This window comes from Hyperolius riggenbachi, chromosome 1 (assembly GCF_040937935.1).
Source record: "Hyperolius riggenbachi isolate aHypRig1 chromosome 1, aHypRig1.pri, whole genome shotgun sequence".
Classification (NCBI taxonomy): Eukaryota; Metazoa; Chordata; class Amphibia; order Anura; family Hyperoliidae; genus Hyperolius; species Hyperolius riggenbachi.
In genome coordinates, this window is record NC_090646.1 from 530,409,441 (window position 1) to 530,432,904 (window position 23,464).

Genomic DNA, 23,464 nt, shown 5'->3' on the forward strand with positions numbered 1-23,464 from the left:
AGTATATTAAAGAGTAATGAGACATAAGTGGACAGTTCCCAATGGATGGATAGCTTCCTGTGGCCTGGAAAAATGAGAAGAGTCTATTATTGCTCGTGCTATTGTGTTTAAAATATGAAGGAGTATAAAACGTATGCCACTTGAAATAAAAAATAAAATAAAATAAGATAATAATTGAGAGTGAGGAAATGAGCAGGGAAGAAATAACAACAGGATGGTAATAGCTTTAAAGCACGGTTATAAAGTATGGATAGACCTATTGGGTTATTGAGTTACCGTATTTGTTTGTTCAGTGCGTTGTTTTGTTATGAGAGTTGTACAATTCCACATAAATACTAAAACATAAAGAAGCGGCAATGGTAACTCAAGCCACAGTTGTCTGCATAAAGAATGAAACAATGTACACTCTATTGCTTAAAATGTTAATGCATTAATACACTATAATCATGCAATTCAATGAACTTGCTTTGAAATAAAATCATATACTGAGGAATAAAAGCAAAGTATGCAAAGATAGCAGCTAGGCATATTAGTATCCCTGCAGAATATTCATAAGGGGTCATTTATGTTTGGAGATATGCAGTGATAAATATTAACATTACTAGACTTTAGGCCCTGTTACAATAACGGGCGCTAGGCCTCGGCCCCTCACAAACCCATCTCCCCCCGCCCCTTTCGCTGCCGCCTCGCCAGCACGCAACGGCCACAATGCATACACGCGCACTCACACCGCGTACACACGCCTGCCCACCATGTGTACACACGCCTGCTCCCTGCCCTCATCCTCCTCTAGTGTGTAACGTCCGTGTGCCAAAAAAGCACGGACGCAGGGACAGGGGAAGCAGGAACACAGGGGATTTATTGTATAGGATAATGTGTTCATATCAAACATCCAGTTGTGTCCAGAAAGGCTTTTTATTAACCCTCCTGGCGGTTTGCTAAAAATTCGCCAGGGGGCAGCAAATCTTTTTTTTTTTTTTTTTCATGTAGCGAGACAAAGTTTCGCTACATGATAGCCGCTGCTTAGCGGCATCCCCCCAGCCCCTCCGATCGCCTTCGGCGATCAGGAGATCCCGTTCAAAGAACGGGATCTCCTGGAGGGCTTTCCCCGTCGCCATGGCGACGGGGCGGGATGACGTCACCGATGTCATCGACGTCGTGACGTCAAAGGGGATTCCGATCCACCCCATAGAGCTGCCTGGCACTGATTGGCCAGGCAGCGCACGGGGTCTGGGGGGGGGGCGGCTGTGGCGCGACGGATAGCGGCGGATCGGCGGCGATCGGCACTGCACGCAGCTAGCAAAGTGCTAGCAAAGTGCAGCAAAAAAAAAATTATGCAAATCGGCCCAGCGGGGCCTGAGCGGTGCCTTCCGGCGGCATAGCCCGAGCTCAGCTCTGGCTTACCGCCAGGAAGGTTAAAGTGAACCTGAAGTGAAAATAAACTTATGAGATAATAAATTATATGTATAGTACGAAGGATAAATAGAACATTATTAACATGGAAATGAGTTTTATATTTTTATTTTCAGTTAATTGCCCTAATTTGTAAGATTGCATCTGTCACAGTTGCTGTTCGGAATCCACACCCTTCCTTTTCAATCTGAAAGAGAAAGAGAAATGATGATCTTTTGAACTTTCTTGCACTTAAAGAGAACCCGAGGTGTTTTAAATCTTAATAGGACACAGAGGCATGTTTTGTGCACAATGGCATTGTCCTTCTGCTGCTGCCGCCACCAGTCCCCCCGGGTTCTGCTATCCCCTCTGAAAATAGCGCCAGGCTAACGACAATCTACTTGTTGCTAGCCTTCCATTTCCCTGCAGCTTGTCAATCAGTGTCTTGTCCATTACATGACTCCCCCCACCGCTCCCCACCTCTACCAGCTTCCTCCAATTGGAAGCTAAGCTGTGAGCCAGAGAGTGTATGGAAAAAAAAAGTGAAACGATTCTATAAAGATATTCTGTCACGCTAGGAAAACTGACGTGTGAGTAATGTGAGGGCTGTTATCTTCATTCCCTTTTTTTATGACTATTAGCTTGGTGCCATACCAATCACTGACCTTCAGGAATGTCCATATCACACATCTGCAACAAGCATGGAGCTACTGGAGTCAGAACAACTTATCTGCATATGTATTGTTAGGTTACTCATTTAGACAATATTGGAGACAGAGGATCGGCATGACAGTCAAGCAGTTACCAGCAACACCACCTACAACACCGTCTTCATTCTTCTCCCCCTTGTTTTATTTTATATGTTTTATTTAACCACTTCTGCATTGCGCTTGTTTAAATCTACGCCTTATTTGGGAGCTGTTATCCCTGCCAGGGCTAAGCACAATGAACAACAAACAAAGACAAAAAATTGCATGTAAAAATCAATACCAAATGATAACATTTAGGGCTCGTTTCCACTAGTGCGGCGTGCGTCTCGCAGACGCACTCCGCACTGAGCCGGTGGGCGGGATCGCAGGCGAATCCCATGAGCCGTGCCATGCACGGCTATGGGATTCGCAGCCTCCGTGGCGAAATCTGCGGGGGGTTCCGGGCGATTCCGCCGCGGCGCCGTCATCCCCTATGGCAGAGTTTCCCCGTGCGAATGATGTGCGGGGAAACTCTGCAGAATCGCGGCGAAACCGCCCTAGTGGAAACGGGCCCTTATAGTGACTTGAAATTATTTTTTTTATAATTACTTTGAATACAGTTGTCTAACAAAGATATCATTTCAGCACAGTTTACTTTTCGTATGTCTGATCCTTTGATAATCAGTATTAAAGCAATTTGAATCATATTTCATATTTCTTGATGTTTGACAATACTTCTCTCCTTTACAAAGGAAATTAAAGCGAGTCTGGGTAAACAGAGCTGAAGGAAGTATGTTATGGTTGGTTAACAGAGCAACGCAGATGTTTTTTACCCCCTACATTTCGGTCAACAGTTTATTGGTTCATTTATTAAAAGCAACTCAAAATGAGATGAACAGGGAAGACCCCTTTGTTGAATTCCTCCTGACCACTTTGCATCTCAAGGGCATTTTCACCTTACGAACCAGATTTTCACCATCACAGCTACACCCTTGCACTGTAGATTGCGGCAAGACTAAATATTGTAATTATTATTATTATTATTTAGTATTTATATAGCGCCAACATCTTACGCATCGCTGTCCAGAGAATATAGTCTTGTCACTAACTGTCCCTCAGAGGAGCTCACAATCTAATCCCTACCATAGTCCTATGTCGTGTAGTGTATGTAGCACAGTCTAGGGCCGATTTTAGGGGGAAGCCAATTAACTTATATGTATGTTTTTGGGCTGTGGAAGGAAATCGGAGTACCCGGAGGAAACCCACGCAGACACGGGGAGAACAAACAAACTCCTTGCAGATGTTGACCTGGCTGGGATTCGAACCAGGGACCCAGCGCTGCAAGGCGAGAACGCTAACCACTACGCGACCGTACTGCCCATATGCTGATTTACTCTATTAATATATATATATATATATATATAGAGAGAGAGAGAGAGAGACAGTCTGTGCACTTTCATGTTTTGTTGCCTCACAACCTGGAATTAAAAATGTGAAAGATGGATATTTGTAAGTTTTAGGCCCCTCCCCACTACCGTGCTGCATGCAATGCGGGAGACCGTGGCAATACACGGCTCTGCTTTGCTATGTGATTCTCACTGAATGGAAATGCACTGGACTGCGCAAAAAATGTATACAACCATGTGTTGCAATTCCTTATGAATTGCAATGCATGAATGGGACCATCAGACAATGCAGTCTAAGGACTCATGTCTTTGCTGATCACTTACACTGTGCGTTAATAAAGGTACAATCAGCAGCACACAGATTCGAACAAGGACTTAGGGAGCTGGACCTAGAAAGTGGGTGTAGTTATAAGACATGGCTATTGGTTAAACAGTATCATTATAATAGTGTTTATGTTTGTCGGCTTTGCATGAATGTCCTAGTCAATTTTGACAGCCCCCCCCCCCCCCCATGTGAGTCAAAATGGCACACAATGACGAAATGATGTGTTCTAGGATGAAGCAGGCACACCATCTGATGTTAGTTCAAGGGGTGCTTGGTGAAGTGGTATAGGCAGTACCACAATCAAAGTCAATTTGAAGATATCACCAGCACACCGCAACTTATTTTTGAATGGAAACCATAGCCACACCTTGTATGCGACCATCACGTCGCATCACTGCGTCCATTACATGTGACAATTACGTCGCATGCATCTTTCGTTGTGGCGAGGATGCTCCTCCGCCCTCAGTGGTGGAGTACAGCGATAGCCACGCCCACATATCGGCCAGCACACGGGGTTGTATGGTGGAGACATCCACCCGGATTATGCAATCAGTGGAATAATGGACAGAGGGGACGGCACTGGAATTTGAATATGAAACTAATTGGCATGATATGACACCTAGAGCGTTATGGGCGCATCTATGATGGTAAGTTCACAGGCAGAGTAGCACAGTGTGCACTCGGTATTGTATATTTATTGAAAGAAGCTTTTGATTACCTGCAGTAAAAGAAGCAAAGTTATATTTACCTATGCTAATTAACATGATGTCAATGTGAGGTCACTTTTTATGGGTGGGGTATTGGGTAAAGGTTACATATATAAAGTGTTTGGTTTTGATGTGTTGTGTAGCTACATGCCTTGACAAAGGGGGACCCTGCGTGGCCCCCGAAACAATGGCGAAATGATGCCAAATGCTTGTTTGTACATTTGCAGAAAAGCATTTAGCATCAGCTAAACATGCCTCCCGCAGAAGCCTGTGTGAACCGGCCCTAAAGCTACATACTCACCAGAAGATGGCTTGAAGAAAGGAAAAGGAGGCACCGCTTCTTAAAATTCCTTTATTCCGGTGGGGGAAATAGCAGGTACACAGCAGTGGGGGTAAAAAAAGGCCTGACAGCTGTTTCACTGGTTTAAACCAGCTTCTTCAGAGGCAGAGTGTACCTTTTCCTTTCTTCAAGCCTATTGGATGCAACAAACTTGTGGATGAGCACGCTCTTTTTCCTGGGTCCGGTGTGTCTGCCCTGCTGCGTTTGGTGCCAGGTACTGTTCTTTTTCTTCTCAAACTCATTGTACATCACCAGAAGATGGATCGGGGAACATACTGCGATGCGACCCGACGAACAAGCATTCCCTGCTCCATCTTCCTACCGCAGTAACAGGTGACGGCACACAATAGGCACAAATGTGAGTTCAAATGATTGCGGCACATTATGCGGGAGTCGTCGGGGATCTCATAGATCTGATCTGCCATGAGGGTGGTAATCACTGCTTATTGCAAAACATTATTTGTGTAATAGTGTATACGTACCCACATCGTGAAATCACAGAAACGATTACTTGTCAAGCAAAAAATCACTGGTCATGGGAGAAATTATGAGAAAAGTCACATCGTGGGTACGTGCCTTTAGTCATAGGGATTAAGGTAACCTCACTTGATGATTCTTTTACTGAATTATGTAAATATTTGTGTTGGCCCTTCCAGAGCTTTGGGCAATATTGCTAATGCTAAGTTATATGCAGAATGGTTACAGGGAGAATCATTGAATAAATCTAAATATGGCACATGCTTCTTGGTGAGCAAGAACTGGAATCTGCTGCAAATTTACTGCAGTAGGAATCAATGGCAAAGATTACAGTGAAGTATTCACAGTGTGCTATCATAAAGGAGACTATGCTCAAGTGTGTTTTAAGTTGGGACCATAACCCACCTAGCAACATCTTCTCTTCGATAAAGAGCTTGTAATGCAGAGAGCTTCCAGTAACCCATACTCTGGGAATGCACAGTTATTAGCAAATTGTAAAAAAAGAAAAAGAATATTACCCAAAGATGTGTTTAGAATGATTTATTTAACCCTTCCATGGGCACTGTTACTCACACCCAATCAGGATGTTCCTAAGGCTCTTAGAAGACTTACAGTCTTAAATCTTGCAGTGCTAGGGTCCCCAGCTTAAATTTGGGCAAGGAAACTATCACCATGGAGTTTGTATACTTTCCCTATGTGTGTGTGGCTTTTCTCTGGGTGCTCCAGCTTCCTCCCACATTCCAATAAAACATACAGATAGGTTACTTCACTCAGCTGTCTGTCATCAAAAGCTGACAATTGCTTCAGACTTCCTTTCCAATCAAGTCAGCACAATCAGTAGATATAGCTCTTTATTGGTTAAAACAGCAGCATGACAGTCATCTTGACAGTCATCTTGTTCAGTGACAGCCTCGCTGTTTCGGTCCTCAGACCTTTATCAAGCTGTATAGAATCGTATCACACTTATACAATACACCACATGTTCTTATATAGTGGTCACTGAGCTCCAGCACCAATCAGGTGCAAGTGTCTTGTAGCCAATCAACTCACAGCGGCGGTCAGGCGGACTGCATAGAAAGCTGCAGTGTCAAATATGTAAATGGGAAACATCCCATAATATTTCCAATCAGCCCCTATATGTATATAGACCACCCCCACAAAGCGGACCACATAGAAAACCGCTCTTTATATATGTAAATATATGCGCATTTGCGCAACACTCACCAGGAGCCGACACTCTGCAAGACGGCAATGCGTCCTCCAACCCAGCCGCTTCCTGTATGAGTCATCATGACGTCTAGCGTCATGTGACTCCATCATGTGATACCTGTGTCACCAGGGGGCGTCTACCAAACGCACCATCACCATGGTGACTATACACAAGCGCAGCCAGCTAATAAGCCGGCTCTGCGTTAAGTAAATAATAAACATATAGTTATAACGAATGGGCAGGGACACTGCAAGTCATAGCACATCGAAATTCCAATCCGTGGGTGCTTGCTTTACATTGAGATGACAATTGCTTCAGAGACACAGCAGGAACCCTTCTCAAAGCATAATGAAGACAATACATACATAATAGCACTCATTATGCTTTGATAAGGGGAATAACCCCCCCCCCCCCCCCCCACACACACACACACACACACACCACCCACAACTGTCAGTTTTTTATGACGTACAGCTGACTGGATAAATTCCTATGTATTGACTTATGATTTTACCTTGAACTTTGTTGTTATGCTGTTGGTGGTGTGGCTCAGCACACTGGTCAAGCACCTTAGAACTTTGGTTTAATGATATGCCACTTCTGACCATTGACCTTTTTATGTACAGGGTCTCCCCCTATCAACTGCAGGAAATGCTGTTCTTCCACTTGGCACTCCGACATTGTCTAGAGGGATAAATGGGCATGTTTGCTGGCATTCATGAAAGATTATTGGACAAATCAAATAGCATTTGACTTATAAGGCCATGTTCAAGTATGTTAGTGATTTATTTGTGGTAGGTTCTCTTTGTTTCATCTAAGTGTGAGATTGTAACTGAAGCTGCAATCAGAATCTCTTGTATCCGGCCAGCTCCCTTGTCATCATTAATCTCTTTATATCACACACAGATGTATGTTCCGTTCTAGTTTTTCACTATAAGCATTCACCTCAATACCTTCTTTTTCCATTTTTACTCCTGCCAACCTTTTATTGCAAACCCTGTCTACATATCATTATGAGAATACACATTTTAAACTAGCACTTCACTAAAAGAATGTTATCTCCACATACCCTATCTGTCTGTTTTGAATTATTCACCTTGCAGGTTCATGAACCTCTTCCAATGTGCTGAATTCTCTAACAGCCCTTATCAGGTGCTCTTGGGAGTCGCACACACATCCCTGTAATTAGAAATGGATCTGTCATATTCAGCATTATGGGTTTCATACAGCACTGTTCTGGCTCTGATGAGATTTTAAATTAGATTTTCAGACCTAATGAACAATGATTCATCATACTTCTATCATGTCAGTCAGCCTCTAATCCTCTTATAAGTGATTGTTACTGCTAAAACATTTTATCACATTTTTATCCTGCAGAACTGTTCTGTTATTTTATTTGGTCAGGTTTCTACTCATCTTCATACTAGGTAATATAAAAGTATTCTGCACAGAGCTTTCTACTTTGATTTTTTTTCCCTTTATTAGAATCTTGGTTGGGCCTGAAATACCAGGGCTACTAAAGCTGTCTGTAGATCATAAGGACAGTAGGACACATGGTCATAGTTTAAAGATGCTCAGGGCAAAAACCGCTCAACCTACAAGGCCAGATTTATACTATTTCTGCCCTTACGCCAACTTTCTTGTTGGTCTGCTTATTTTTGGGCATCCTAAAGCAACCTACATGGACATAAGCTGATCATCTGCTGGTCTGGTCCAAAATGGTTGCACCAGAAAGCTAAGGAATATCTATAACCAACCCACAAGTTCTGAAGATAGCACCCACTTGAGAGAGAAGAATGAGTTGGGTAGTTTTAAAAACAAAGACAAAGCCAAACACTTATATAGCGCTTTTCTCCTGGCAGACTCAAAGCGCCAGAACTGCAGCCACTAGGACGCACTCTATAGGCAGTAGCAGTGTAAGGGAGACTTGCCTAAGGCCTCCTACTGAATAGGTGCTAGCTTACTGAACAGGCAGAGCCGAGATTCGAACCCTGGTCTCCTGTGTCAGAGGCAAAGCCCTTAACCTAAATCCGCTCTCACCCAAATAAGACAATGGCCTCGATTCATAAAGCATTACCTCATGCGGTAATGCTGAAAACAGCAGACTTTACCGACCATTTAGCAAAATGTCAATTCATAAAGGCTGTTACCGCATGAAAAGCTGACATTACCGACCAGGGAGATAAATTACCGACTTGGCTGCAGTTACCGACAACACATGTCAGTAAATTGTCAGCAAATGTCAATTCATAAAGCCTTCAACAAGCGGTAAGCCTGGCGGTAGTTACCGACACCTCTAGTGAGGCGATAACAAGTTACCGACAGCTCTGGCCGCTCTGATGAATGAAAAAGTGCAGAGAGCCGAAGTCTGTTTGAGTCATCAGTGGAGAGAGCCAGAGAGCCCTCTGTGTGAATCATTTGAGCAGGCTGGGAAAGACTGTGTGACTCATCTGTCTGAGTCATTAGTGGAAAGAGCCGTCTGTGTGAGTCATTTCTGCAGGCAGGGAAAGACTGTGTAACTCATCTGTCTGAGTCATCAGTGGAGAGAGCCAGAGAGAGCCGTCTGTGTGATTCATTTCTGCAGGGCAAAGAGGGAATCGAGACACTGCTCTGCTCTACCGCTCAATGGGCTGCGGTAATTTACTGACCTCCAAGGGCAGCTGGGGAAATCTTTATGAATTAGCACACAGACCGGGAAAATACCGAGTGCGGTATTTTCCAGACAAGATTTTTTTATCGCACTGCTGTTTATGAATCAAGGCCAATGCAAATTTTTCCACACTCTTCTCCATAGGCATAATAATCCACTAGAGCAAACATTTTTTAAAGTGTAGGGAATACCAGCTTGTAAACATCTTCCTGTGCTTCCAGACAGAACATAGACTGCAACTGATGTTAATTGCATCATTAGAATATGTTAAATATCTTAATTAGCTTGTAAACAATACATAAATAGAGTTTATACAGTTCAAACTGCCACACTATACCATTGCTTTTGAAAATCTTTTGACCTTTATTTGAAATCTTGAAACTATATGTGATTTATCATTTTTTGGCATCTACGCATTAAAAAAAAGCCTTTGCGTAAAATACGTATTTCTGGAGGAACATTTAGCCTTTAGCCAGAGATGCAGAGATGAGCTGAAGTTTTTTGATGTTCACCTGCCATTAAAGTCAATGGGTCTTGCCGTGAAGTTTGCTAATTTCCACAGTTAACGTGAAATGACAATGTTCACACGTCTAGATAGGACTTAGTGACATCCATGGTATAAATTCACATGTCATATTTTACAGGTATCACCATCAACAAGGATCACTATACAGAAAAGCTTAAATTGGTTGAGGGGGGAAATTGTATTAAACACTTCCAGTAATTTATTTTAATATGTTTGCCAGGTAGGAACAGGGTACACACATAAGGTTATACACTGTCAATTCCTAACGTTTAATTTTAGAGTGAGTTTTTCACAGGAAGTCTTCACATCAAATGTAATTTAATCTCTAGCTTCCTTTTATGGCTTAATGGATAGTTTAAATCAACACTTGAATAATGAAGTAAATTCAGATTTGTAAAACATGATGTATTTATATAGGTTCCTGCTTTTTTCTTTTAAACAAACCTTTCTTCAATCTAAGTGTTTTCCTTCAAAAATGATCATCTGCAATTTTTTTTTGTGTAATATGCGGACCCGTCTAGTCAGCCCTTTGACTACTTCCCTCGGATTTAGACAGATGTTTTCAAATGTTTGATTAAAGAGAACCCGTAACCAAGAATTGAACTTCATCCCAATCAGTAGCTGATACCGCCTTTCCAATGAGAAATTGTAACGATTGTGGAACTTTCTCCGTGATCAGCGCACAACGCGTGCGCTGACACGGCGGAAATCCTCCACAAGCGTATATTTGCAGGCACCCAGCAAAAGGTGCTACGCACTCGTAGAGGGAAAATTCCTGTCGGCAGATGGCGCTGGGGAGTGCAGAGGAACCAATCCTCTGTGCCTCCACAAATGCCAGACAGGAATTGTACGAAGCGCAGAACGCAATCGCAAGAGAGGCGATTGCGAATGAGAACGAGCAAAGGGACAGGTTGTATGTGTGTGCGCCAACCTAGTCGCCACCCCGCGACAGTGCACACACAACAGCAGATATGAAACAGGAACGCGATCGCGAGAGGTGCGATCGCCAGACGTGACACAAGGCAGATCAGGACAGAATACGAGATTAGCAAAGGCACAGCAAATAATACAATGAGGAGATGCGGAAAATAATGAACGCTAGCTAACCGCGAACACCGCACTCATTCGCAACAGTGCACGCGGTTATGCGCGGTCTCCACGTGATAAGCACAATAGAGACAAGCACGCCTAACTAACCATTAACAGACAAACATGAAACAGAGGACGCGAGCGCTTGCTTAACGGTTACCTCACCGAGCCTCCAGCAAGCGTAGCAGACAAGACAGGCACACGAAAACAGGGACAAGCGAGAGATAGGATCCACAGCACTAGCGAAAGTGGCTAGCGCGATCCAGGTACAGAGTAGCAGAACAGAAGGATCCACAGCACTAGCGAAAAGTGGCTAGCGCGATCCCAGGAGAAAGAACAGAAGGATCCTGAGCAAATCATCACAGAAATCTATTCCTTTTCTCAAACGGATCATCAGGGGGCTCTGTATGGATGATATTGTGGTGAAACCCCTTTATTTTCTGTGATGATTTGCTCAGCTGACTGTGTAGGCAGGCAGCTTTTTGACCATTGTGTAGGTTTGCATGCTGCAGGACTCTGGAAAGAAGAGCTTCTGTCAGTTTTGCAGCTTGTGCTTGCTGAGGAATTTGCATACGTTGTCATGCAAATTGCCTGGCCACATTCATTGGAGGCGTGTACTATAAGTACTATGTGTTTCCCACAATGCTTGGCTGATCATAAGGAGTCTTCCTGTGAAACACTCTGGAGAGTGTCAGCCATGCTCTTTGTTTGAAGATCAGCTTAGAGTAATTCCTGGAAAACTGCACTAGGCAGGTTTCCTTAGTGCAGTTAGGATTGCTTATCTGTTTGTTTGTTCTGTTGCTATTGTCCTGTCCCAGCGGTGGTCGACAAGAAATGGTTCTGATCTCTGTTCTTGGAGTATAGCTGGTGCAGCAGTTGCTACCAGCTATCTCGTCTGTTCTGTCTCCTTGGATCGCTCTAGCCACTTTTCGCTAGCGCTGTGGATCCTTCTGTTCTGTCTCCTGGGATCGCGCTAGCCACTTTTCGCTAGCGCTGTGGATCCTTCTGTTCTGTCTCCTGGGATCGCGCTAGCCACTTTTCGCTAGCGCTGTGGATCCTTCTGTTCTGTCTCCTGGGATCGCGCTAGCCACTTTTTGCTAGCGCTGTGGATCCTTCTGTTCTGTCTCCTGGGATCGCGCTAGCCACTTTCTGATAGTGCTGTGGATCCTTCTGTTCTGCTACTCTGTACCTGGATCGCGCTAGCCACTTTCGCTAGTGCTGTGGATCCTATCTCTCGCTTGTCTCTGTTTTCGTGTGTCTGTCTTGTCTGCTACGACCGCTTGCTGGAGGCTCGGTGAGGTAACCGTTAAGCAAGCGTTCGCATCCTCTGTTTCATGTTTGTCTGTCGATGGTTAGTTAGGCGTGCTTGTCTCTATTGTGCTTATCACGTGGAGACCGCGCATAACCACGTGCACTGTTGCGAATGAGTGCGGTGTTCGCGGTTAGCTAGCGTTTGTTATTTTCCGCATCTCCTCATTGTATGATTTGCTGTGCCTTTGCTAACCTCGTATTCTGTTCTGATCTGCCTTGTGTCACTTCTGGCGATTGCACCTCTCGCGATCGCGTTCCTATTTCATATCTGCTGTTGTGTGTGCACTGTCGCGGGGTGGCGACTAGGTTGGCGCACACACATACAACCTGTCCCTTTGCTCGTTCTCATTCGCAATCGCCTCTCTTGCGATTGCGTTCTGCGCTTCGTACAATTCCTGTCTGGCATTTGTGGAGGTACAGAGGATTGGTTCCTCTGCACTCCCCAGCGCCATCTGCCGACAGGAATTTCCCTCTACGGGTGCATAGCACCTTTTGCTGGGTGCCTGCAAATATACGCTAGTGGAGGATTTCCGCCGTATTAGCGCACGCGTTGTGCGCTGATCACAGAGACAGTTCCACAATTGATACATTTTCATTGTGTTGAGGCAGAACAGGCTATTACAAAGATTCCCCACAGTGTATCAAAACGAAAGTTTATCTTAATCTTAAAATGATGAATCCCGATTAGTTAAAGAGAACCCGAGGTCGGTTTGAAGAATGTGATCTGCATACAGATGCTGGATCTGCCTATACAGCCCAGCCTCTGTTGGTCTCCCAAACCCCCCTAAGGTCCCCCTGCACTCTACAATCCCTCATAAATCACAGCCACGCTGCTGACAAACAGCTTGTCAAAGCTGGCTGTGTGTTTCTCTAAAGTGTCACCACAATATCAGCCATAGAGCACCCCCTGATGGTCTGTTTGTGAAAAGGAATATATTTCTCTTGTAAAACGGGGTATCAGCTACTGATAGGGATAAAGTTCAATTCTTGGTCGGAGTTTCTCTTTAAGTGTCCCTTTAACTTCACAGAAAATCTAGTGTGAAAGTGGCGCTCACGAAGCCTTTTTAATTTGTACCTTTCTAAAGAACTTGAACAATTAATCTTCAGTTTGTAAGATTTTGGACTAAAAAAAAACATATTTGGACTTAAAAAAAAATATTGCCCCTGTTGTGTCTGATGCTAGTATTTCTCAAAATCAGCATGGGGATTTAGCTGAGGTTTTATCTCATTACTGAAGCAGAACATATTATCCTTTAAATTGCAGCACAAAATAATTTAATACACAATAGAAATCAAAACCTGCCTTCATCAGACTGCTGTGTACCACATTGTGAAATGGATATGAAACTATTTTTCTTGCGGAGATAATTGTGGAGACTGTTTTCGATTACTAATAATTGCAGTTCTCGCATTTAATTTGGTTATATTAAAGCATGTTTTGTACATAGCAACTTTTCTCTCATTCTTAAAGCTGACCTCTAGTAGGCAATAATTGTAAGTGAAATGGCAAAAATAACATCAACACATTGTTTTACAAATGCTTTATGCAACGCAGGTATACATTATTATTATTATTATTATTATTTATTGTATTTATAAAGCACCAACATATTACGCAGCGCTGGACAATAAATAGGGATACATACATTGCAACAAGAGGTGACAGACAGAGAGGTAGCAAACGGTTATACAACATAGCACAAGGTTATACATACAATCAGGGGTATAAAATGCGGTTTACAGAGACCCGGCAAAACAAGTACGAGTTAGTCCATGAGAAGGGTGTAATTGCTGGGGTAGTAAAATTAAGAAGGACACACTAAGGGAGGGGGGAGGCCCTGTCAAGGCTTACAATCTAAAGGGTGTGGGGACACATAAGGTAGGACTGTGGAAAGGGCGATTGACAGAGAGTTAGAGTGTGGTAGATGTGGGCAGGGGCAAACGCAGGATTTTTAAGGGGGGGGGTTCCTGAAAGGTCCAGAAGCACGTATGTCCCGAGTGCTTCCGAATACAGGTGGCTCCATACTGCCCATGCACAAAAGTGCGCTGGCGTATTACGGAGCTGCCTATCTTTGGAAGTACTCAAGGACACGAGTGTTTCTGAGGGCTTCTGGTAGCAGCAAATGTGAACGGGGGACAGCGCTGGAACAACTCCCCAAGAGAGGAACAGGAGATAGACTTAGTTTGGACAATTCAGTGGAATATGCTACATAGTTTCACATAGCGCAAGCGATACCCATATGATGCAGGGATATATGCATCTGCGGAAGATGTCGGCGCTACATAAATACTAAATAATATTATTTTGCCTCACCAGGATTGCACTTTTATTTAGCTTTCCTGTAAGACAAGAACACACAGTCAGCCAGCCAGCACTAGGGGAAGAGGGAAACAAAGGTGAATGAGGGAGGGCTGGTGCACTCCAAGAGTGCTTCTGAGCGTTTTTCAAATCAACAGTGATTTGAAAAGCGCTTGGCTAATGTTACCCTATGTGGGTGTTCCCACAGCAGCGTTGTGATTTTTTCAAAATCGCAGGTATACTGCATGTAGCATGTTTTTGAGCAATTCATTCAAAAATCGCTCTGAAAATCACTTCACAAAATCACACTCACAAATTGCTAGCGATTGCTATTGTCATTTTGGCGTGCACTAGCCCAGAGAGAGGAGTGGAGAAATTGAGAATAGCCCCGGAGATGGAGCAGAGAACTTATCTGTATTGAAGTCCCACATCACACAGGCTACTTGCCTGTAATCGGACTCCTGTCCCTGTCAGTCTCTCACACAAGTCAGAAAGAAGCCCTCCTGGAGTCTAGGGACTGTCAAAAACTTTTCAGCTTGTTATCCACACCTTACCCACACATGCAGTCATTATAACAATGGGGAGAGACCAGACAGATGTTTGCACACGGACCCTGAGTCCAGGCAAGCTCTGCATCATGCTGTGCATATTTACCAGCTTGCCTGCACTCTAATTTCATCATGTCTGACACTTCTGTGCTGTGGAGAGTCCAGGACTCCATAATCAACATTCTCTCACTGTAGGCTGCATCTTCTTGTGAGGGTTGTGAGGGAAGCTCGGCTGCCTCTCTCATTCTATTAGCTGGAGGGAAGCACCAGAAGTAAGAAGGGAGGGAGAATGAGGCTGTTTATATTATGCCGGCTTCCCTGGCTGAATACACAGCTCAGTGCAGGGGGGAGGTTCCAGACACCCGGAACAGCCCCCTGAGTTCGCCAGTGGTGGGGTAGGCTATTTTAAAGAAATGTGTTTTGAGGGCTTGCTTGAAGGTGTTGAAGGAAGGAGCGGGTCTGAGGGGGAGTGGAAGGGAGTTCCATACATTAAAGACCAAAAGACCAAAGTTCCATACATTAAAGACCATTCACAAGAATAGTACGGTACTTAAAGCTTTTTCCAACTATTTCTTGTACCACTTTTCTCAGACTGCACCGAGCAGCACCGTGCTGTTTATTGGCAACATAGTGACCAAAGCTCTAGGGTTTAGTACAAAGTTTCATAGATACCAACAAAGTTTTTCATGTACAAACTACTGTATACAATACTGTTTTTTATTACATATTTTTTGTTTTTTAATGTTACAGTTTTGTATAAACTGTTATAAGTAGTTTAAAACACATTAAAATCACATAGAAAACAACCAAATGCATTGTTTATACTGTAGGTCCAAATTCAGAGTTGTTCAAAAATAAATCATGTATCCGCATTTCAACATGTTCAACACATGAGCCAACTTAAAGGGGGCCATCAGTGAAAAAACACTATGGCAATTGAACCAAGAGACCAAATCTAGATGCGGTACATTGTAGGAGTGGTCATGTTGGGTAGGGCAGTGGAAGATGTCACACAGACTCATCCTTAGTAGGTTTGGTGTTATGTAAATCTCACACACGCCCACTAGGTGCAGGAAACTGCATCATCACTATGCATCTGTGAGGAGCTGCCCAGGAAAGCGGGGCACTAGTTTTGAAGGGGTAATTATGTCTTTGTTTTAATACAATGATGTCCTGTGAAGTGTTGGTGGTCATAAAGCTGTACAGAGACAAGCTTTATGACTAAGGACCTAGTGGGCTCGGAAATGTGTCAGCTTGCATGCTGTCATGCTTTGTGCTATTTATTTATTGAAGTTTCAATAAAGCCTATTCGATTTTACTGCATGGAAGGTGTGCAGATATTCTGTGCTTATTGGACTCTACAGAGAATAGATCAGCAGTCCTGTCAAGAGAGCAGTGTGTGAGAGGAAAACAGCAGTGAGGAGGCAAAATGAGCTGGAGGCTACATTTCTCCCATAAGCCTGGGCAGTGCCATGGCATTCCTTCTACAGGGGGCGTGGCTTAGCTTCACTTTCAGCCAGCAATAGTGAGGAGGTAAATAAAATTAACCTTTTAAAAGTCAATTACTGTACAAAACATTTTGTACCCCTTTTGACGGCTCTTCATATCCTGACTGTATAGTCTCTTTAACAAACAAATTCAAGAAACAAGGCTGAGTTATAAAGTAAAAAGAAAAAAAAGTAATTTGCTAAGAATTTAGGTTTTTTTTTAAACAAGCAATGGTCAGTGAATATGTTATCATTATATATACTCTGGTTGACGATATTCAATATGTCCCTGTTATTCTCTCCAGAGAATCTCTCTTCCGTCAGCTGTGTGCCCTCCATTGGCTCTTAGAGTCCTTGACAGAGCAGACCGGACTTATGCGACCCGTGTCCTCTTGCTGGAACATAAGGTATAAATACTGTGACTCCAAACCATTATATTCTGCAATTCTTTTTATGACACAAAAAACTTAAACAACAAATAACACTTGACTTTCACATCATCATAACCACATTGTCAGTTTCATTTGAACCCTGATTTGATTTCTCAGATTTTCATTCATATTGGTGGAACACCTATCTCCAGGACTATAGAAAACAGTGGATTCTGAAGGCAGTTAGGCAGTACTAGACGAATCTGCCTTGGCTTTCCATTGATGTCCCTATTAATCACCTATACTTGTTAAAGTTGAGACCAGTAGCACTACTCTTCCAGATTCTGCAAACACACAGTTACCACAAACACATGATACCACATACTGTATATAAAATCAGAATCAGAATTCAACTTTATTCGCCAAGTATTATTATTGCTGTGCTGGGAATTATTAATGGTTCACAAGGCCTTGGCAGGTGTAATGATTGGTGTAGCAACACAGACTTCTGATTATGTGTGATCTGCAGAATCACCGATAATACAGACGCTATACCTGATTATGTGGTGATCTGTAGAATCACCAATAATGCAAGTGCTTGGTGCAGCAGTAACTGAATAGTTTAACTAGGCCTTACCAGAGGAGCTGGTGGGCACTATTGGTACAGTACCTGAATAGTTTTGCTAAACCTCACCAGGGGAGCTGGTGGGTACTAGTACACAGTAATAGATTGATGGACTAGATCTCACCAGAGGAGGTGATGAGTACTAGCAAAGAGCACTTCACCAGTGACAGGGTTCACTGGTGAGTAGAATGGACAGACAGGCTAGGATCAGTAACAGGCGGGCAGGTACAGTACAAAATCGACAGGCAAGAGAGTAGTGAGATATCAGGCAGAGTTCAGCAACAGAGTCAGATGGGCAGAAGTACAGAATCGGTAAGCAAGAGCAGGGTCAGAGGATAGGCAGAGTCATACACAGAATATCAAATATACAATAATACAATAATCCTAGTCTTGTGTGAAATCCCTGGTTTCCTCCCAGATCAAAGCACACCGGATACTATCTAAGGTCTGAGCGCTAGCACATAAGTATTCGCAACAGCAGACAGGTTGCGAGTGAAGACTGAAGGCTTTTGAAGCAGAGGAGACCCCACGGCCGCGCCCACCACCAATCAGCCAATCCTGAGCGCCGTGAGTCTCCTCTGATGTCAGCCGACCAGCCGGTCAGCTGACGCGCCTCCTCCCCGTATAAAGGTCCTGTCTCCGCACGCGCCCGTGCGATACAGCAACCCTATGAGCAATTGACAACCCCGTCCTCTGCGTACTAGACGCCAGAGGAACGAGCGAAGTCCCAGAGCAGGGAAGCGAGGAGGCTGCGGAGACACCCTGCGTGCCCGCAGCCGCTGCTTCCGTGGATGTTACAGCAGGACATGCAACAGACTAAACATTTACAGACATAAAGGTGGACAATTGAAAACAGTGGACATGCAACATACTTCGCATTCACAGACATAGAGAGCAATGAAATTAGCAGCGTGAAATACAAGATTGGAGATCAGTCCTCGGTTTGGGGTAGCACTAGCACTACCCAGGGCTTGAATGTCTGTGAGATTAGCTGTTCAAAGGACAAGAGTGATAGACCTGGCAGAAGTGCAACTGTGTTGGTGGGGGATCAGTTACCAAGCTTGACCCGCTTTGTTCTAATTGGCATGGAGTTCAGTAGGGTGACTGTTTGGGGGAAGAAGGTACTGCTGCGCCTAGAGGTTCTGGAGGAGATGGTTCTGTAACAGCAGCCCAATGGTAGGAGCTTGCCTGCCTGGGTGGCAAGGGTCTTGGAAGATCATGGTGGCCCTTGACTTCATTCTGGCAGTGTGAAGGAGTTCAAGAAGCGACAGGGGCGAGCCAATGGTCTTCTCTGCAGTGCTGAAATTTTTGCCCACGTTGGCGGTTGCACCTGCATACCAGACAATAAAAACAGAACATAGTATGGACTCTATGGTTGAAGTGTAAAAACTGGTCAGCAACTCCCTTGGCATGCCAAATTTTTTCAGTTGGCACACGAAGGAAAGTCTTGTCTGTGCCTTCTTTTGAATTATGGTGGTGTTTTGCCCCCCAGTGGAAGTCTCTGTCTTCCGTTGGTTGCAGTACATCCTTGCTGGTACTACAGATGCCCTATTTGCCAGTTAGGGCCCTGCATCACTAACATGCGACATAGCACCACAGCAAATGATATAGCTAGGCAATTACCTTGTTCCTTGGAGTTGGATGATGTCGTGTTTGATCCAGTATCACCTGTCACTGAGCATCAACAGGGCTGGATTTGTACTCTTTACAGCCCAAGGCCACTGTCACCAGCCACCCCCCTTCAGTATAGGTAGCCAGATGACCCCTTCCCTCTAGTATAGTTAACCTGATGACCCCCTCTTTATTATAGGTAGCCATATGACCCCTCCCTCTTTCCCTCCAGTATAGATGGCCAGGTGACTCCCTTAATCCCTCCTTTTCCCACCCCCCCTTTCAGTATAGGTAGCCAGCTCACCTTCACACCGCAGCAGCCATCAGTGTCACTCATTTCTCAGCTTGTTTCCAGTGCAGAAGCTTCCTCTTCCCCTCTATCTCCACTGCTGCCCAAGTCTATAGCCGCTCGCCACAATGCTAATGCGCACAGAGAGCAAGGTGGCCGCTGCACAGGCCGCTGGCAGCAGAGTACCATGGTCAGGCGCTCGTCTGATTTCCCTGAATTGCAGCATTTGCAAGCTTGCAAATGCTGCATAAGTTTAGCCTGCTGCTTTGGTAACCTTGCTCCTGTGGTGCCCTAGGCCATGGCCTAAATCCGGCCCTGGGCATCAAGCCAAGTCTTTTCACAATATGGCTGTATATAATATCTATTAGCCTCAAGCTATCTCTTTAATAACACTGTATTTCTTTAAACTAGAGATCCTGGTGGCTGTAAAACTTCATTAAAAAGAATCAATAGAGAAAAGGATTTGGAAATGAAGTGGGAGCAGTTTATCAATCCAGCGAAGGTAAATTTTTCTCCCTACAACAGCAAGAAATATTTTTTTCTATTTTACAGGTGTAAATAAATTTAATCTCTTCAAATGGAGTGCTAAATATTTCAGCTCGTTAATCTCCTTTAAGGGAGGGAAATATATGGAAACCGTTAGCCTGATCCACAATAACTGTAAATTGCACATGAAAAAGGGCTAAAGCTGTGTGTGGAGCGCTTGTTTGAAGTGGAGCCTATCATTCTTATGTTATACGATATACAGTATATATATATATGCTGTTCTGTGCTAGAGGCGGAGAGCAGCTTCATGCAAATTAATACAGAAATGAATTGTGGGATGGGGTCAGGATGATTGTCGTGTGTAAATTAGAATCATCATTGTTTTTATGTTCATATGATCTACAGTTGCACAATGTGACATTTTAAACCACCCCTGGGATCTGAGGGCTGAGCCTCATAGAAATCTATACATAAGACTCCTAAGCTGTCAGGAACAGAGGTAGCTTTCAGATGCTCAATGTAATGCAGAAAGAACTTTAAAGGGACTGGGAGTGATTAAAATAACAACGAAAACAGCAAAAATGCCATTTACTTGCCACACTCACTGTCCAGTCCACTGCTCTAGGTCATTGATCATTACATTACTCATTTACCTAGTTTTACAAGTCCTAGTTCAGCGAGTTTTAAACATGCATTTTTGCTGATTCCCTAATCAGTAACCTAACTTTTTAATGATCCTACATATGTTCAGCATACACTTCTATTACTTTGCTGTGTCTTAAAGTGTACCTGAGACGAGTAAAAGAAAAAAGTTATACATACCAGGGGCATCCTCCAGCCCTTTTCAGGCTGATCGGTCCCTCCTTATCTTCTCAGGCTGCCGGGATCCTCCGCTAGGTAACGTTGACCAGGAGCGTTTAGCGAGAGGGGTAGTACCAACTGGTGGAATTACAGGACTGCCTATTGAAGGATCCAGGGAAGGCCTGGGAAGATGGCGAGGGACCGTTCAGCCCTTAGTCTGAGGTTTCCTTGAATGTGTAGTGTACTGTTACTATTTGTGTATGCAGGAAAATAGGATTTTCGATACAAAAATGACTGGTGAAAATTCGCAAGCAACACTGATCAATAATGCAGGCTTCTGCTGCAACAAACATAAGTGGGATCCATTATACCAGCACCAGCATATCTTTCATACAACCCTGTGGAATCTGCTGACACTGTACAATGAGGCAGGATACTAGGGAGACATCTCACTGGCAGGAAGAATGGGCAAGGTGGGAAGGGCTGGATTTATACTGTTTCCACTCCTAGGCAAGTAAGTTGGGGCTCCCTTCCATGTGCAGCAGCAACCTCCCCCCCCCCCCCCCCCATTACGTAAGTAGCCCCCATTTCCATTTGTAACATCCATATACTACAGCCCCTTTCTTTCATGTACAGCTCTCTTGTGTATTAGCTTCTCTTTTTAATATGTTGCTCCCCATCAGCAGCTTTCACTTTCATATGTAGCAACGTCAATTCCACGTCAAGGTGCCCCCTTAGGCTGTGGCCGCCCAAGGGCCAGGCCTTGGTGACCTTTCCAGAAATCTGGCCTTGCAGGTGGGGAAGGCGAGACACATGGAGGCGGGACTTATTCCAGCCAGCAGCCGGTCAGAGAATCTTATTGTGGGAAGCAGGAGGGATGCAGCTATGCCTGTGGGACACTGACATACATGGAGGACAGTTCTCTACTTCTTAGTGGCAGACACTGATGGGGGATGGTTAGCAGGTGATGTGTGGGTTAATTGCTGAATAAACCAAACAAACAAACACAGAACATTTATATCGCGCTTTTCTCCTGGCAGACTCCAAGCGCCAGAGCTGCAGCCACTAGGACGCACTCTATAGGCAGTAGCAGTGTTAAGGAGACTTGCCCAAGATCTCCTACTGAATAGGTGCTGGCTTACTGAACAGGCAGAGCCGAGATTCGAACCCAGGTCTCCTGTGTCAGAGACAGGGCCCTTAACCATTACACTATCCAGCCACTACTACACTATTCAGCCACTAGAATAAGGTGATGGGATAGATGGTGGATTAAATAACGTACACTGATGATGAGCTTGTATGTGGGAGGGGATTGCTGACACAAATCTGGGATGGAGGAGGCTAATAGCTGACACTTAAAGGTGGGTGGGTGAGTAGTGTGCTTTAATGACAGACACTGATGGAGGTATGAGTTTGGCATTTTCTTGACATTTGCTGTTTTTCTACCTGCACATCCCTCACTGTCACTATGGCAAATTAAGTTGCTGGGAATCCTCTGTTTGCTTGTTACATTGTGACTTACATTGACATAGTGTAAAATGCATAGCAGCTTCTATGACACTTGTTAATGAAATACAGTATAAAGAACGAGAACAATAGTTTACAGTTGTCTGCAAGTGTTAGTCTGCCCACCGGAGGGCAGCCTTAGATTTCAGAGTGTACTGCAGGTTATTTTTTCACCATTGTTGAACATTATAGTCTTTGAAAATGAAATCCTAACTAAACCATATATAATCATCCGCGACTTTGTTTTAGAAAGTTTTCCTCGGATTGCAATTTAAAAGAAAAATGCAAGTTACATGTATACAGTATGTGCTTTTTTATTTTTAAACTATAAGACTGCTTATATTAAATCCTGAAAATCTCTTTATGACAGCTCACAAGTTCCTCATTTCTCGGATCTGTGTCCATTGTAAATAGTGCTGAATTATTTGTATTTCAGAAATACACACTGCTCGCTGGCTATCAAAAACAGTAATCCCCCGCTGGTTCGCCTCCTCTGTATATGATAAAATTGTTTGTACCCAGAGGCTGGCGCTCACAGCACTGTACACAATCAACAAGCCCTCATACTATTCAGACAATAAAAAGGAAAACTTCACATCAGAGGTTAAAGTCCAACACCACTTCTCATATACAAAAATTAGCATAAAGTTCATGCAAATCCCAGCCAAATTCCACACAATGCTGCAGTTTGTTCCACTGTTCTTGTTAAGATGTCACATAGATTCCTGTACAGATCCTCAATGCTAGGCAAAACTGGACAGGACAGCCTCCACCACACCCTAGTGAGGGACACTCACTGTGTGGTAAGACCCTCTGATAGGTCTATTGGCGCCTTGGGACCGTTATCTGGTTGACCCCACCACCTTCGCTATATCCCAGATCCTCTCCTCCTTGCAAAGATCTTCTTAGCAAGCACAACCTCAATAAAAAGGCTTATAATAGTGTAATACTGTCGCTTTATTAAAAGTTATAAAATTAATTGCACTTACAATATCCAGATTAAAAACAGAGCGTGGAGTTTGCCATGGGCTCTCCCCCGTTTGGTGGCCGGCTGGCATGGATGTCACCAGAAGCTGAGGGAATGCTGACCGCCACGCGCTCAGTCGTCCACTCACTCCCGCTGCCCCGGATCACGCCGCCACCCTGGTGCGTACTGTAATCTCTTCTGCGTCCTGGCCCCGCCTTACATGTTTTGTCATACGTGAATCATCAGAAGTGTAACCAGGACGCCATCAGAGACCATTCTTTATGGTGAGATCAAACTGATGAGATAGACAATTGTGTCTATCCACCTACTCCAAAAATTATTTTTTATTGCA

At 44.0% G+C, this 23,464-nt stretch overlaps 1 protein-coding gene across 2 annotated transcripts in view; it reads left to right on the plus strand.

Annotated features, from left to right (window-relative positions):
* CCDC60 (coiled-coil domain containing 60) overlaps positions 1 to 23,464 on the plus strand; it is a 236,956-nt gene that overhangs the window by 150,026 nt on the left and 63,466 nt on the right. For both annotated transcript variants that reach the window (XM_068246317.1, XM_068246328.1), the window contains 2 exons: positions 16,762 to 16,863; positions 19,764 to 19,854. In XM_068246317.1, coding sequence (XP_068102418.1) covers positions 16,762 to 16,863; positions 19,764 to 19,854 — 193 coding nt within the window. The remainder of the gene's footprint in view (positions 1 to 16,761; positions 16,864 to 19,763; positions 19,855 to 23,464) is intronic.